The sequence below is a fragment of the Ambystoma mexicanum genome, chromosome 8 (assembly GCF_040938575.1).
Source record: "Ambystoma mexicanum isolate Mex_15411 chromosome 8, UKY_AmexF1_1, whole genome shotgun sequence".
NCBI lineage: Eukaryota > Metazoa > Chordata > Amphibia > Caudata > Ambystomatidae > Ambystoma > Ambystoma mexicanum.
The window spans coordinates 1,198,115,296-1,198,131,918 of record NC_090929.1 but is presented as its reverse complement, the minus strand read 5'-3'; the positions used below and the strand labels follow the sequence as shown (position 1 = coordinate 1,198,131,918).

General features: G+C 41.7%; 1 protein-coding gene across 1 annotated transcript in view; it reads right to left on the bottom strand.

Annotated features, from left to right (window-relative positions):
- ASAH2 (N-acylsphingosine amidohydrolase 2) overlaps positions 1-16,623 on the bottom strand; it is a 475,375-nt gene that overhangs the window by 112,478 nt on the left and 346,274 nt on the right. The window contains exon 18 of the mRNA XM_069612073.1: positions 1,208-1,267. Coding sequence (XP_069468174.1) covers positions 1,208-1,267 — 60 coding nt within the window. The remainder of the gene's footprint in view (positions 1-1,207; positions 1,268-16,623) is intronic.

The following is a 16,623-nucleotide window of genomic DNA, read 5'->3' as shown; positions in this document are numbered from 1 at the left end:
CCCAACCTGTGTTGGTACTCATTTATCGACCTAGAAGGATGAAAGGTTTTTTGAAGAAAAAAAAAACATTTGAAAAAAAATATTTTCTTTGGAACTATGCAACCTGCAGGCCTGCCCCTACTCACCACAAACCACATCACATCGCCCCCTCCAAAGGCAAAATACAAACCTCAAAACACATCCACCTGCTGTTTAAGGGAACATTGAGTGCAGTGCACTGAAATAGCAAGATTCAACTTCTTCCTACACTTTTATTTTAAAACAAAACCTTTCCAGAGCGGTTTATTTTTCAAATAGAATATAGGAACAGCAAAACTTAATTAAAAAAAGAGGAGCACTGCTCCCAACCGCTCCCACCCACTTCGACCACTGCCTCCATGGGAAGATCCTAAGAAGCAATTCAGCCTAGCTCTCCGCCATGTGGGCACGTGCATCCCTGCAGCATAACAGCCTGCCCTCGTGAGAAACTCATGCACTGCTCGACCTGAGCAAGTCCCTCGTCTATGCATATAGCGGCCATGACGACGGGAGGGTGGTGGCTGCTGGTGGGGGAAAGGTAACTGCAGGAAATTGGCAGACAATAGGGGGAGGCATGGTTGTTTGGGGTGGGAAGGACGAGAGAGGCGGGGGACAAAGAAAGAACCAGAGGCGTGGAGGAAAAGGGGCCGTGCCACCGGGGAGCCAGCCGCACTCTCCCAATGGAGCCTTTCACTGTTTGTTTACATCCAGCATTGGTGATAACGATTTGGCTGCTTCCTGGTTAAAAATGAGCTGGAAACATATTTAATATACTCGTAGTATTATCGTTGATATTGTTAATACTGATAATACTGATGATAATATTATCATATTGCATTTTCATTTAATGCGCCATGTTGGATCGCTCCTGTTTCTAGGTACTGTAATTACACGTGTTAGCATAACACAGGTTAATGGCACTCATTTCATTATTCTTAGGAAGGCTGAACGGGAAATCATCCATATCAGGAGTGTTGCCTGTGCCATGCAGACTGAACACTGGGATGTCCAAGGCGAGGACCCGTCCCTAGTCAGCGAGATATCGTTCTGGCTATAATTTTCTCTACTGCCCATTTTTCCAACATAAAGTCTTCATCCTCACATTTTCACAAATGTTATCATGTTGATGTTCATTTCATAATGAGATACATTATTAAGAAAAATAGTCATTAACTTGGAAGAGACTTACCATGAACGCAACCGAATTTCTGGGATTTGCACCAACGAATGTTACATCAGCCACCTCTCCCTGTCAAATATAGTATTGTAAAGCGTTATAATCAAATTGTTAACCTACACTTTATGTCACTCATTCAAATATGTTTCTGCTAAATTATGAAAGAATGCGTAGCTCATGTAAATATTCCCTTAAGTCTTGGTGAAGCACTGCAGAGTCCTTTAATTGCATTAACCTCAATTAGCAATCTTTGCAGGCGTGTCAGCCAATAAGGTTGCTCCAAACCTGTGCTGAATCTAACAATGCAAGTCTGGGTTCAGAGCAACCAGAGTGACCTGCGCTAACACCCTCCACCCAGCGTTGCATGTTTCACCTCCTCCCCAGCCTCCTGCCCCCATCTCGAGCCCCTCAACACCCCTGCCCCCTTTCCATTCCACAGCTCTTCCGCCTGGACAACAACACTTTGCTTCCACTTTGTGCCATGGAAATTGAAGAAGGGCTCAGAGCGGAACCCTGCCTTCCATTTTGACGACACCATGACTCTTCCCGGCCGCTGCCGGGTATGAAGCAACATGGGCTGCTTTTTCTTTTAATTGCTATTAGCACCTCAAGGGTTTGCTTGGGGGTGCTAATGGCAATAAGCACCCATTCAGTGGGCTTCACTGGCCCGGTAACAGGGCCGGGCATGGTGTTAGCATAGATTATATATTTGCACCAATACAGACATGGAATGATCCTGCCCATATCCTTGGGCAACGAAACACAAATATTAGCTGACCCCGAATATGTGGCATTAAATGGTATGAAATGAGGTTGCAGCTTACTGTTTCATGACCAACAAGCAAAGCTAACATCAAAAGACCTGACCACCATTAGGGAAGACATAGGTGATAACCCCTGGAGAAGAGACATTTAAATAGACAATACTCACATGAATTAGGTAAAGACATATAGGCACAGCTGTATTACCTTTACCTGAAGACGTGCCTGGTTGCATACAACTAGGTATAGAGTTTTGACTTTAGGTCTGATGCTTGTGCTAATCCTCTGACTTTCCAAGAAGCTAAACAAACCCCATGATATGCAGTGTCCCATTTGCAGTCAGTGAATGGGGAGTGCGCTCACGATAGCCCAACCAACTCAACTGATCAGAACCCCAGCTCGGAACCCAATCACCAGAGGGGAGGAGGAGACCAAGAGGGTAAATGGAAAAGGAGGACACTTGCCTGAACACCAGCGCTTACCTATAAGGAGAAGAATATTATATCTCAGGAGTCTAAGGTAACAATAGCCCGGACAGCCCCAACCATCCACTGTCTCACAGTTTAGCACAGAAATGTAGGTGATCCTCGAAGGAAGTAAGGTGGAAGGAGTCAAGATGTCAGGGAACCCACCCTGGATGGCATGAGGATGCAGAAAAATAAAATAAAAAATGCAAGGTACCATACGGGTTCTAATGGTGCAAAGAAGGGCTCTCTCGGGTGGAACGAGGGCAAAACTAAAGGAGAAGCTGGATGGAAATGTGATCCAATGGTGAAGACATTTAAAGAGGTGACTCGATGGAGAACAAGTTCCAAGGGATCCATGAGGTCAGGTATAAAACAATTCAAGTCAACATCAAAGGTCAATGGGAAACAAACCAACAATCCCAGATGGAATACAGTAGCAAATCGAACAACACAATTGAAGGTCCATTAATGAGGAACATCATATAAGGTTCAGATGTCACAACCAAGGTAAAAACAGAAGCAGTCCAAGCAATGTTCCAAAAATTAAGCAAAGGAATTCCTCGGAAAACAAGCTGTGGAAGAGACGGAATCGAATGAGCAACCAACCAAGAATCTTTTACACAACAATGGCAGTGAAATAGGAGAACCTCAGAGGAGGAAAAGAAAATAGTGAAATGCTAGAGTCGTGACCCACTGTTGGTGAGCAGCTTTTGTCCGACTTGCTCCTCCATACAGGTTTCCTATGTCTTGGATGGACTGAAAGAATGCCACACATGCTCGGAGAATCATGGCCAGGATGCAAATATGCCAGGACATCTGGGTATGGTAGTTCATTTATATAGGCGCCATGTGGATTGCCAAATATCATACACCGACCCCATGCTCTTGCTCTACGGTGGTAAATCATGAGAGTACCCCTCCCTTACGCCACCACTTTGGGTTGGGCACTTCACACACACCAGAACAAACAGGCAAGCTGTTTTGGGAAAGCATGTTTCTCCCAGGAGCACTCTTCTGGGACATACCTTTTCCAATCAACCAAGCCATACAATTTGCCACATATGCGATGAAAGCCTGTATGACTTACACTTTCAATCCTTAATCCCCATCAACCTGTATTGGGCCTTAGCAAGAAAGCAGTTGGTGCATGACTTCACTTCTCTTAGTGTAACATCTGATGTATCTTACATGTTGCAGGAAGGGTGGACCAAACTGGCAATGGGGTAGTGATTTTGTTTACTCAGTAAGGACCTCTGAACAAGGGCAGTCATTTGTGAAATCCTGCAATATGAAGAATTAAGGTAGACAATCATGCCTGCAAGTCTGCAGTACACTATGTGACCATAGTCTGGTCTGATGTTTCATGGTCTCCAGGGCTTGTTTCACATGCTTAATGTACATCAATCATAGGAACAGCACATTCATTAGCAAGAGGTATGGTAGTAAAAACGGGGAGTTAAGCTAACATCATACAAACGAGAAATCCCTCTTCAGCAAAGAACAGGCACATTCCAAAAGAAGAATGCTGTGTGTTGCTCTAAGTGAACCTCAATATACATGGCATGGTACACAGTCCTGAAGATTTTGCAGCAATAAACACCATATGTACTGTTCCAATGTTTGATTTAAGCGCTCCATCTGTCCATCAGTCTGGAGATGACAAGCTGATGAAAGAAGATAATCAATGCCCAAGTGATGACTTATTGCTCACCCAATATGTGCAGTGAATTGAGTCCCTGATCTGAGATCATTACTGTAGGTAGGCCATTCATACAGAATACATGTTGCATGTACAGTGTAAGTGTGGACGGCACACCACAACAGGTTATGAAATGTCCCACCTTAATAAAGGCATCTATAATATATCCCATAGACCCCACCTTTGTGGTAAATTCAGTGGTGATGGTATCCTCTTCCACTCTTCCTGTATTCATTCATCTTCTTCTCATAGTCATCTACCCTGATTCTCTTCTCTGAATATCATGTTTCCTCCTTCTATAAACCTATTTCCCTTTCCTTCTAATCCTATGCAGACTGTCTCGTCCACTTCTTAACATCTATGATAACCTACACTCTCGTCTCTTTACTTCTTCCTATATCTTCTCCTTTTCTCTTTCTAAGAAACTTCGATCTTCATCTACTCATCCAGATTCTTTCTCCCCTTCACCTATTTCTGGTTCTTCTCTTGATCATACCTTCTTGTACATCTCTTCTGATTCTTTTGTCACTGTGCACCCTATCTATTCATCAGATTACTTTCTTCTTTCCTATTCTCAAACTCTCCATTCTACCTGTTCCATTTTCCTTCCTTAGTTACTTTTCTCAAAGTGAATTGTGCTCCTTTCATTCTTCATCCTTCCTGGGTGAAATCTAGTATCTCAAAATCAGTTCATTGGCGTTTATGCCAGGCATCAAACACCAGGGACATTTAACCCATTAAAACATCAAAATCATACGATAAAGGGCCCAGAGACTGTCTATGCCTCCCGTATATAAAAGGTTGAAAGCTGCATTTGAGGTGGCATCAGGAAGAGTCACAGACTAACACAAAAAAGGGAGTTTGCACTGATTCAAACAAGTGCAGACCATACGGGGGTCCCTGTAAACGTATCATGCAGTGCAAAGGAAAAGGTCATACGGTTCACTAAGAGGACCATTAGAACAGGCACAGGCAGCACCCGAAGTGGTGGTGTTGGTGCTCTTTCTCATCAGTGGGTAATGGATGTACACTGTTCTGCAGATTATCTGGTTGGGGGTGTATGTTTGTACGTCTGCGACCATTTCAGTGAAAAAGGATGCTTTGGTCCCCATAAATGACGATACAGGATCTGAGGAGTACTTAATAGCTCTAGGTGAGCACTAGGCTTGGAAATCTGTCACTGCTGAAGTCAGTGAATGGGGACTGCAGTCACAGAGAGCCCCACCAACACACCTGATCCAAACCCCAGCTTGGTGCTCAATAATCAGAGATGGGAAGGAAACAAAGAGGGTAAACAGAAAAGGAAGACACCAGCCTGAAAACAAGCTCTTCCCATGAAAGATAACAATAGAACATATAAGGATTGGTTGGAACCAATTGTCAGGGTGGCATCCATCACCCACCTTCTCACGGGTTACCTCAGAAATGTAGTTGATCCTCGAAGGCAGTAAGGTGGAAGGAGTTCAGACGCCAGGCAACCCACCCCAGATGGCGTGAAGACAGAGAAAAAACAAAGAAAGCAAGGCCCTATCCGGCTGTAATAATGCAGAGATGTAGATAGCTGGTTTTGTGCAGAACATATTCCAAGGGATTCAGCAGCTCAAGCCCAAAACATAGTTGAAATCAACACCGAAGATAAATGGAAGTCCATCAAAGAATCCCAGCGGAAATACGGTAGCAAATCCAGCAACACAATCCAAGGGAAAGTATATGAACTTCAGGCATCACAACCAATGGGGAAAACAGATGCAGGCCAAACGGTTTTATTAACAGAATCAAGCCAGGGAGATAGGAAGACCAGTGCAACAATCAGTGAAAGAGATACAATCATCAAACAAGGAACAGACCAGGAACCCTAAACAACAACGGCAGAGAAATAGCAGAACCTTGGATAAGGAACAGAAAACAGGGGTAGACTGATCAGCAACACAACATTTTTGAGCAGCTTGTGTCCGTCTCACTACTCATTTCATGTTTCCAGTGTTCTGTGTTTGGGATTACCCAGAAAAAGCAGGGGTAGACACTCGCAGCCAGGACGCGAGTATGCCAGGGTGACTGGGAAGGGAAGTCCATTCCTTCCTGTGAGCACCATGGGGTTCCCCCCAAATCATATGCCCATCCCCATACCCCGGCTCTGCGGGGGAGTGTCATGACAGGTAGTCAACATTGTCAAGGACAACATTGTATGTATTTGGTCACCTTTACTTAGCTCCTTTATAATAACTACTTGAACTGTAGACAACTGGTTGCTTATATGTACCCTGTTGGGAGATTCAAGGGCAATGACAGGTAATTCGAGAACAGACATATGAATATGGGAGTTATTGTATGTAGCTGCATTAACATTGAAAAAATATATGCCAAACACCAGATAACTCACAATAATCAAATTCAAGCAATAACAAATATCTGCTGGAATATTGACCATCCCAAATTTATAAATGAATTGGCCATGTATTTACAACTTAATACCTTTAGAAAGTATATGCTACTTTTCGGGCGGTAAGCCAAAAAAATAAAAGCAAATGTGTTGAAACGTTCCAGTTTTAAATCCTTGTTAAATCTCACACATGGGCGCAGGCACCTTTGGTGTACGTGAAGTGTCTTATTCTGAGAAGCATTTTTGTACAACATTGCATTGTACGTCTCTCAAAGCAGGCCTAGTTGCAGGTACTTCTTGGGTCTTCTCAATGGTCAGATGGAGTCTATGAACGCAATTTACGAAAAAGGAGGGCCCCATTACTCTGGGATAAGCAGGGATAATGAATGTCAATACGGATATATATATCCACAGGATGACATAGAAATATAAAAATGAATTCATCACATTTCAATCATAACCATCCAAACTAATCAATGTTACGTAGAATATCATCAAAAATTCAAGCTTACAGTCAAAACAAATAGATAATAAAACAGTAATGAAACCAATGTGAAAAAATGTATATTTATCAAAATATGTTAAAAATAAAACACAATTCAACAGTAGTCTTCACATAAGAAAACACTTGCCAAAATAGGGGTGTAATGCTTTGTCACATCCCTACAGACTGGGTATTCGGCACATTATGTACTAGGTTTTCAGAACTTTGTTAGATTTTAGTCAACATGTTGAAAGGATGTAATATATACAAAAAGACAATTTGTTGCCAAGGTAATCATCCCTCCCACAGCCTAAATGGCTATATTATTAGAGGCTTTCTTATGAAGAGGCTAGACAACCAGAATATGTTTGCAGTGTAAATGAGAAACCCTATCATGGAGCCGTGGTCAGATCCCGTTTTTAACAGCTGCCATGTGAAAGATTTTGGCATCGAGCATGAAGGGCAGAATAGCCTTAAAACAAAGACATGTAAACTAACACACACCTGCTGGTTTTCTAACACGAGCTTTGTAGTTTTAGGGAACTATATAATTCACTATTGTAACTTTCTTTGGCTCTTTGGTCCTAGTCTTTTTATTTCTTAATATGTTGTGGCTTTTGTTTTGACACAAAAACAGTGAAGTAAATAATAAGACCTGTCTCACTTCTTTCACATTCAATACTTATAGTCAACTCCAAACACATTACCAAACTCGCATTGGCAAAGCCAGTAGGTTTTGGAAATCACTTATCAATTATCTCATATGCCCCAGGAGTGTCATTGGGTGCCTGGCAAATTCATCATTTGCAGTGGTCGAAGTTGGCGGGAGCGGTGCTCCTATACTTTTTTAAATTAAGTTTTACTGTTCCTGTACTTTTATTTTTTTTAAAAAACGTTTCGGAAGGGTTTCGTTTTAAAATGAAAGTGTAGGAAGAAGTTGAAACGTGCGCATTCAGTGCACTGCACTGAACGTTTCCTTAAACAGCAGGTGCATGTGTTTGGGGCTTTGTATTTCACGTGTGAGGGGGCCTGGTGATGGGGTAAGTGGGGAGCGGGGATTTTCATACACTTCCACCACTGATCATATGTTAAGGCAAACCTTAATGTTCATCTATTATCATCATATTGCATGTACAATCTCAAATGCCCTAAAAAAACATTATATGTAAAACTTCCAAATAGGTACATAAATACATGGGTATGCATGAAGGGGAGACTTGAGTAAGTTAGGATTCACACAGGTGCCGTTTCTCAGGAAGTCAACTGTTGCATTTTTGCCTAACAGTATATACAGTACAACCTATGAAAAAAGTCCATTTTTTAAATCTTTTATCATTGATCGCAGGTGGGAAGTGGGAAACATTAATCTTGTCACTCCTGAACTGCCCACTAAATTGTGTGCCTTTCTTTTATGATCGCAAAATGATCTTTTTACATTTATGTAGGTTTACAAAGTCACAGAGAGTTTAGTTGGAGCACCAATGCAGCAGCATATTGCAACTATGTATAACAAGACGTGAAGGAAAGAGTAAGCAATAAATAGGGAGAAAAAGAGTGAGGAGGGAGGGGAAGAGTGGACCTCACATGGTGTTGCAATCGATATATAGACAGGGAAAAATAGGGTGCTCTGGTGAACAGAAAGGGAGAACATGAATCATTGTCCATAGCAGTTCAGTTCATGGGCAAAAGGCAATATTTGAGCAACTACATCCAGTATAAACTATTTGGAAAAAGTCAACTGCAATGTACACCAGGGAATTCCGAATTTTGGGGGGAAATGAGGTAATCATAGCAAGGATGGAATATCTCAAATGGCTCCCTGTCAGCTTCTACTAAATACAGTTCTGACATCCAAAGTTTGAGACTTTATATACTTCTACTTCTATATATAACTTACAATACTTAACCCTTTGGTACTGTTTGACAAAACCGCATAAAAGCATTCTGAAACAAATATAGATACGACGACTTTGCTTTTTTGGGGAACGTTTTGTACGGTTTGACTTACATTTTAAAAAATGTCTTACAGCCCAAAATGCTTCACAGATTTTCATCAAACCTGTCCAAAAAGCATGATTTTGCAAATTTGATGTTAACTGTAAAGTGAGTTTTTTAAAAAAAGGCTAAAAAGTAGGTAAACAAATTAGTGATATCTCTGTACGGTCCGCATGTCCACTTCTTGATTCGGCGTCTGCGGAAACCTCTTGATCATTCAGAGGGCTTTGCAATGTTCATGGCCAGCAGAGAAATGACTGATTGATCAAATGCGAAATGTCATGAACACACAGATGTTTGTAATCAATGCCATGCCTGGACAGTGTGGGGATAAAAGTTGCAGAAATATAACATTGCTATAATATTTTGCCTGCTACAACATCGGAAGGGGGGTTGGCTGGTATTAGGTGAGATATGCCTACAAAAGGACCAAATGAAAGATGTTTTTGTGACATTGTTCTCTGACATACCCGTCAGTTCAGTGATAATTCGCTGGTTATATTGGTATGATATGGTATTGTTTATTTATGTAGCGCCTATACACAGGCAAGTGTTTCAAAGCGCTCACATTGGGTGAAGAGAGCATTACAATAGTCTTTAACTTAAAATATTGGTTGGTAGACGTGGGTAAAATGCTACAAAATAAGAAGCCTTTTTTTCGCTGAATCTACAAACAAAAAGAAGGACATTTTTGAAAGGTCACCGATTTGACTTTTGCATGCCAATGTTGAGGCAGTTTAATGTGTTGGGTTATGCCTGACTGAAGTGCTTACATGCCAGTATGTCTGAAAAGAAAACATAATTAGAATTTGGACAGTCTTGTAGAACATGTATAACTATTTATAGAATTGTGCGGAATAAAATGCTTTTTTACTACACACCTATACATCCTTCCATCCATTTGAACATCCAGCCACATCTACGACCATCTCTTGCTCTTCCTCTGCTTTTGTACACTATTGCACTTGTCCTTCTTTGTTTAGTCTGATTTACATTGGCATACATTTTTTTATTATTATATGCAGGAGCATATTTTATCAGTTCATAGTCTAAATATAGTCTAAATATATCACAATGTGCTTATGAACATGGTGTATGTAGGCATTTAAATGCGTTTTATCTCCCTTTCCATTTTAAAAGTCATGAACGTTTTAGCACATGTCAAGTACATCAGGTATAAGAAAATATATTTAAAAATATAGTTAAAGAAAGATATTTCTGTGCCCATCTTTGGAACTGACTTGGTCCTTTATAAAGGAAAGTCAATCTAACAACTTTGATTCTTTTGAAGTGAACAGTCAAAATTCCTTTATTTGAAAATGCTTAAAACAGTCCCTCCCTTATGTCTCTTTCAACATTTAAAAATCTGGTATATTTAAGATTATGTTAATAATTTGAATGTTTTCTAGTTCCAAGAATTTTGAGATTGTTTTTTTTTTCAACCTTTATACACATGATTTCTTCTGAACACTTGAAGATCCGGCATCTTGTATTTTGAAACAGTAATACAGTAATTATTATTACTACTATTATTATTATTGGATTTATTGAGCGGGACTGTGCTTTAAGAAAGAACCAATGAAGCGCTTTACAGACGTATACAGCAATACAGAAATATAACAGAACACTATACAGAGGTATACAAGAGGACAGATGCATAAAGAAGGGCTTTGCAGAAGTAACAACAGAAAAGAAATACAGCAGGGGTAGGATACAGATGCACACAGAGGAGGGGTACAGCTGTACAGGGTGGCGAGGAGGAGAGGGGCAGACATCGTCTAGCACATCAGGTGGCGTGGGGGCGATGTGATGGCCTAGGTGTTGAAGAGAAGAGGCTGCCTGAAGAGGTGGATCTTGAGTTCTTTTCTGAATTGTAGGAGCGTGGGGGCAAGTCTGATACTGACGGGGAGGAGGTTCCATGGTCTTGGGGCATAGGCAGAGAAGGCTTGTTTTTTTTAATTTCAGGTCTGCAGGTGTACTGGCTTCTGGTGGTGCGCTACCTACCGTAGATGCTGAGTTTCTCCGCAAGGTAGATGGGTGAGCTAGGTTTCAAATATTGGTTTGCATATGTATGAAAGTAATAGCGTGATGTATATTCGATATGACAGTGTTTTTTGATCTTGTTAGTTATTTAAAGTAAGCACTACTATTGCAAATACATGCCAAGAAATTACAAAATCAGACGTTCTATATAGCTTACAACTTTAGGATGTGTACTTATATATGGATCAGCAAAAGTGTTCTTGCAGAGGTGAAATATTCATCTGCGGCATTGAGCTGAGATGAGAAGGTTTGATCAAGTCTTTGCTCATTGAATTCGTAGATGCCCGTGTGTCTGCTTGGAGTGAGTAGGAAGAGCACTTTTTGGGTGGATTATAACTTTGCTCCCCCTGGACGAATCCTCACCAAACTTTGCAAAAAAAAGGATATGGCCCACTCTGAATTTTTTTGCAATTTTTAGTGAGGTTTGGCCAAGGGGGGGCAAAGTTACAGGGGGCTCCCCAATTATTATTTTTTTTTCCATAGGCATAATGGGAAAAAACTTTGCCCATGCCCACAGGCCAAACCGCTGGACGGATTTTCACCAAATTTGCGGCAGGATCGGCGGGTTGGTCCTGAATTGGCTAATTGTTAATTTGGTGTAAATCCGTCCAGTAGTTTTCTTTTAAACAACCAATACATAAGGCAAAATAATTAGTGATATTTATGTCCGCTCCACGGACTCACTTCCCTTGTTCGGTCCGCGGACTGGCCTCTGATTGGCCAGAAAAATTTGCTGACTTTTGCGTGGTCCGCGGACATCGGGACGCGGCTGCTGATTGGATGGTGAGAAAACGTGAAATGCATCGGTTTTCCTGAAACGCCCACCATCTTGGATTCGCAGACCTTTTTGGAGTCCGCGGACAGTGCTGCAAAAACATTTTTAAAAAAGCAGCATTGCACTTGTCAAACTCAACAAAATCTCTGGGGATGTGGGGAGATTGGATATGGCAATAAGAAGCCAAAAAACGGGTTGTTTCACCCCCGAAAGTCCGCGAACCCTCCGGATGTCCTGGGGCAGTCCTGTGGTGTACGCGGACACTTGTACCTATTTCTGCATTGCAGGGTTGGGGAAAATCAGTTTTTGGATGGCTTATAACTTTTGCGCCCTCAATGAAACTGCATGTCATTTTGCAATTTTATTCTAGACTTAATCCTGAATGGTTTTGCAAAATTTTCTGGGATTTTGTCAAGAGGGGGCAAAATTAGAGGTGGGGTCCCAAAATATTGTAGAGGCACATAAATGTGGTGTCATTTGACGAACCTGCACAACATTTGGCAGAACGATTTTGGATCTAGATATAAATGGTTTTCTAAAGTTTGGTGGGCAGGCGTCCCGCTATAGGATGAAAAATCTATGTTTCAGCACCCTGGGTTCCCGCTTTGGGAACCAGGGGTGCTAATGGCCTTTTTCCCCCATTTCAGGGGCTGCAATGGATGATTATGGTCCGTAGCCCTCCTTATTTATTTATTTATAACAGACATCAGGCTGTGTGGTAACAGTATTTGTTGAGGAAGATGAGGAGGAGGAAGACAGCTTACTACTTGCTGAGAAAAAAGCAACCTTTCTGAGAGCATTGCGGTCATTGGATTTGGTGTGGCGGCGCATGGAGGTGGTCCTGTAGGAGTACTGTCCAGGTAGTCTGCGGGGTAATCTGCGACTGAGTACGAAATTGCACTCAGTGCATTTCACTTTGGTAGCTTTAGCCTTTGGTACACTCCCAACAGTAGCAAAGAACTGGCACACCAACGATTTGATCTTGGTGCTAGAAGTAGGCACTTCCTCTACGTCATCTTCTTGGTCCTCTTGATTGTCTTTGAAAGTGCTGAGCTTTTTTTGTTGTGAAGGTCCTCCAGGTGGTGGTGGCTCTTGGGAGGAGGGATGGCAATAACTGATGCCATTTTAAGATAAATAGCAGTTTTGATAAAATTCTTCCAAGTATGTACCGTGTACTAGATTGGTAAAGGATAATGAAAACGAAAAGGTGTAGGGGGTGTGCAAAGGAAATTTTGAAGTTGAAAGTTCCTAGATCAGTAGAAAATGCAGTTCCGAACTGTGCGCGAAGGACGGGTCTTATCATGAATTTCGGACAGGTTCTCGGACACGTCATTATGCCACGCGCCAGCGTATGGTCATGTGGCACTGTCCGGAACATCCGCAATGAAGTCAGATGTTCGTAGACGTATACAGATGCAAAACTAAAAATGATTCTAGAAGGTGGAAAATGCCAGAGTTTTAAGGTGACACTTTGTAAATTGGACACAAATATTGTTATATTTGGTAAGTATGATATTAGTACGTTGTAGGAAAATAGCATGCACTGGTAAAAACCCATGAATTTCACAGAAAAAAAGTTGTTAAAGGGACGTTATGGTTAAATTGGACTAATAAAAACCTATGAAATTCAATGAAAAAACTTTGTTAAAAGGACGTTATGGTTAAGTTGCACTAATAAAAACCTATGAAACTCAGTAAAAAAAGTTGTTAAAAGGACGTTATGGTTACAAGTAAAATCGAAAACACCCCTGAAATTCGCCAGTTATGGAAAGCTAAGCAACCATAACTCGCGCCACCGCCGTGCACTGCTAAGGCTAACACCCAGGACATCAAAGATGGCATCGCAAATATCATTGATGACATCACTGATGACATCACATGTGCATTTACTTTTCATACAAGGGGTTGTGAATGTAATGTTGGCAAAAACGTATCAGGAATTATCAGGAGATGTGTAATAAACTACATACTTCATCACACAATGTAGTGTTCTAAAGAACATTTCATTGCAGTGTTCTTTGTAGTACAGGAACCTACTCATACAGAAATGTAGGTATTGGCTGCAGCATACACCACAGAGGTGCTATATTTATAATTTTCCAAAGTTATATAATAAAACGGTGAATGCTTCTGTATTTTTTTACTGAATTTCATAGGTTTTTATTAGTACAACTTAACCATAACGTCCATTTAACAAAGTTTTTTCGTTGGCTATATATATATCTGAGTTGAAAGAGAAGGAAACCGGTTTATGCAGACATTGTATGTGCCATTTGGAAACCCTGAGATGTCCTTTAGACACCCTGCAATGGGAAGGGTCCTTTGCAATGTCAGCAGACAAACCAGTCAGACCGTGAACAGAGAGCTGAACATATTGGAGAAAAGAGAACATTAAATGGTCTTAAACTTAAAATGCTGTCAGGTAGTTTGAAAGGTTGTCATGATGAGCCAGTAAATAGGGGCAAAATGGTACAAAATATACATCCCTTTTCTATATTTGTCCACAGATAACAGTGTGGTCTGCTGACATTTTGGGGTCAGGGGGTGGACAATATTGTATAGTAGCCTAGGGGTTGTGCTATTGTCAGTCCAACTGTAACCTTGTGGGCGGTCAAAGACTGGTATGCAAATGGATATTTCTCCTCTGTGAAGGATGCAGTGAGCTAAAATGTGGTTGTAGACCCTCCTGAGTGAAGGAAAATCCATAGTACAGGGTAGTTGACCAATGTTCATTCTCAGTAGAGGGGCTCCAACACTAATTTGTAAAAAGAAATTACAACTTTGGGTTTCACCATAAGTAACCAAGGGTAATCCAGACGTGGACCCCTTGCTCGCTGTGTCTTAGAGAGGCTCAGCTTCACCTCACTGAAGAAGCCTGAACAGACCAAAACACGTGTCTGGGGTTGCTGATGGTACTCTTGTTCAGAGGAGATTTGCCTAGCATTTCGATGCTGGACTGACCTTGTGGATGTGACAAAGACTGATAAACAAATGGATATATCTCCTCTGTGGAGGTTGCAGTGAGCTCAAATGTGGTTGTAGACCCTCCTGAGTGGAAGAAATTCCACAGAGCTGGGTATTTGACCCATGTTTGTTCTCAGTAGAGGGGCTCCCACACTTCTTTGTAACTTTGTAAAACTTGGGGTTTTACCCTAATTAACCCTGGGTAATCCAGACGTGGACCCCTTGCTCACTGTGTCTTAGAGAGGCTCAGCTTCACCTCACTGATGAGGCCCGACTAAGCCGAAACAAGTGTTTAAGGTTGCTGATGGTACTCTTGGTCAGAGGAGATTTGCCTAGCATTTCGGGGCTGGACTGCCCTTGTAGGTGGGACAAAGACTGATATGCAAATGGATATTTCTCCTCTGTGAAGGGTACAATGAGCTCAATTGTGGTTGTAGACCCTCCTGTGTGGAAGAAAGTCCATAGAACAGGGTATTTGACCCATGTTTGTTCTCAGTAGAGGGGCTCCCACAATCCTTTGTAACTGTAAAGTTATCTTGAAGCTTGGTCACAGCACAGGCTCCATGATGACTTTTTTCCTGGCATTGATGGTGTACTGCTTGCAGTGTTGTAAAGGTTTCTGTGCAATGCTGGGTCTATAGTAGGTTGGTTTCTAATTTTAAGAGGGTTATGGGTTTTGGCATAGTCAGTCAGTCCTGCAGGCTGGCCCCATGACCACTTTTACCTGGCACTGATGATGCATTGATCGTAGCGTGTAAATCAGAAGTGTGTGCTGGGTGTTTAGTCTCAGTCTGAAGCGGGAAAAGGTTTTGATTGCAGCACATGCTCTATACCCAATTGGTCCCAGTACTGATGATATATTCTTTGCAGTGTTGTAAAGGTGCATGTAGAATGTTGGGTAGTGCGTTGTCCAGTAGCTTTGTAAAGCGGTTTGTGGGTCTTGCCATCATCAATGGCAAGGAAAAGAGGCCATGACACCAGGCCACTGTTAAATGATGAACAACTCAGCATTTACCTAGAAGGGCTAAGCTCCTATTTTTCTCTGGCATTGACAATTTACAAAGCGTTGGTATTTTCTGAGTGTTCATTTTATTGTAAAATGGTATGGGTGTGGCTCTTGGTCACAACACACACTCGAGGCCCACTTTTTGCTGGCACTAACGGTGTGGTGCTTGTAATGTTGTGAAAGTGACTGCACAATGTTGGTTGTGTAGTGTAGTACGTAAAATGATAGATTTGTTAATGGGTCTTGCCATTGTCATTGCTACAGAAAAGTGGGCATGGAGCCACTCCACAGGGCAGTTCCTGTGCCCAATGTTCCCTATGACCTTTGAGTGTTCAATCTCAGTGAAGAGAAGGCAGAGGTCTTGGCTGCTGCGCAGTTCCCATGACCAACATTTGCAGGCAGTGATAATATACAAGTTGAAATGTTGAAAAAACGTATGTGGAATGTTGGTTCAAAGTAGGTTGGTTGCTAGTTTTTTTATTTAAAAGTGGGCCAAGCCCCGTTACCACTTTCCGCTGGCAATGATGATGCATTGATTTCAATGTTGTAAAGAGGTCATGTTTGTTGAGTGTTGAATCTCAGTGTAAAGTAAGCACAAGTCTTGATTGCAGGCAGGCACATGCCAAATGTGTCCTGCTACTGTGGACATACTGCTTGTAGTATTGGAAAGGTTTCTGTGAACAGTTAGGTGTGTAGTAGGTTGATTCGAAGTTTGCTACAGAGTATTGAGGGTCTTGTCAGTGCAAGGTGGCACTGATGACGCTCTGGTTGTCATGTATGAAGATAGTGCTTTGTTAGTACTCAGTCCCATTGTAAAGTGGGCATGGGTCTTAGTTACAGCACAGGTCTCATG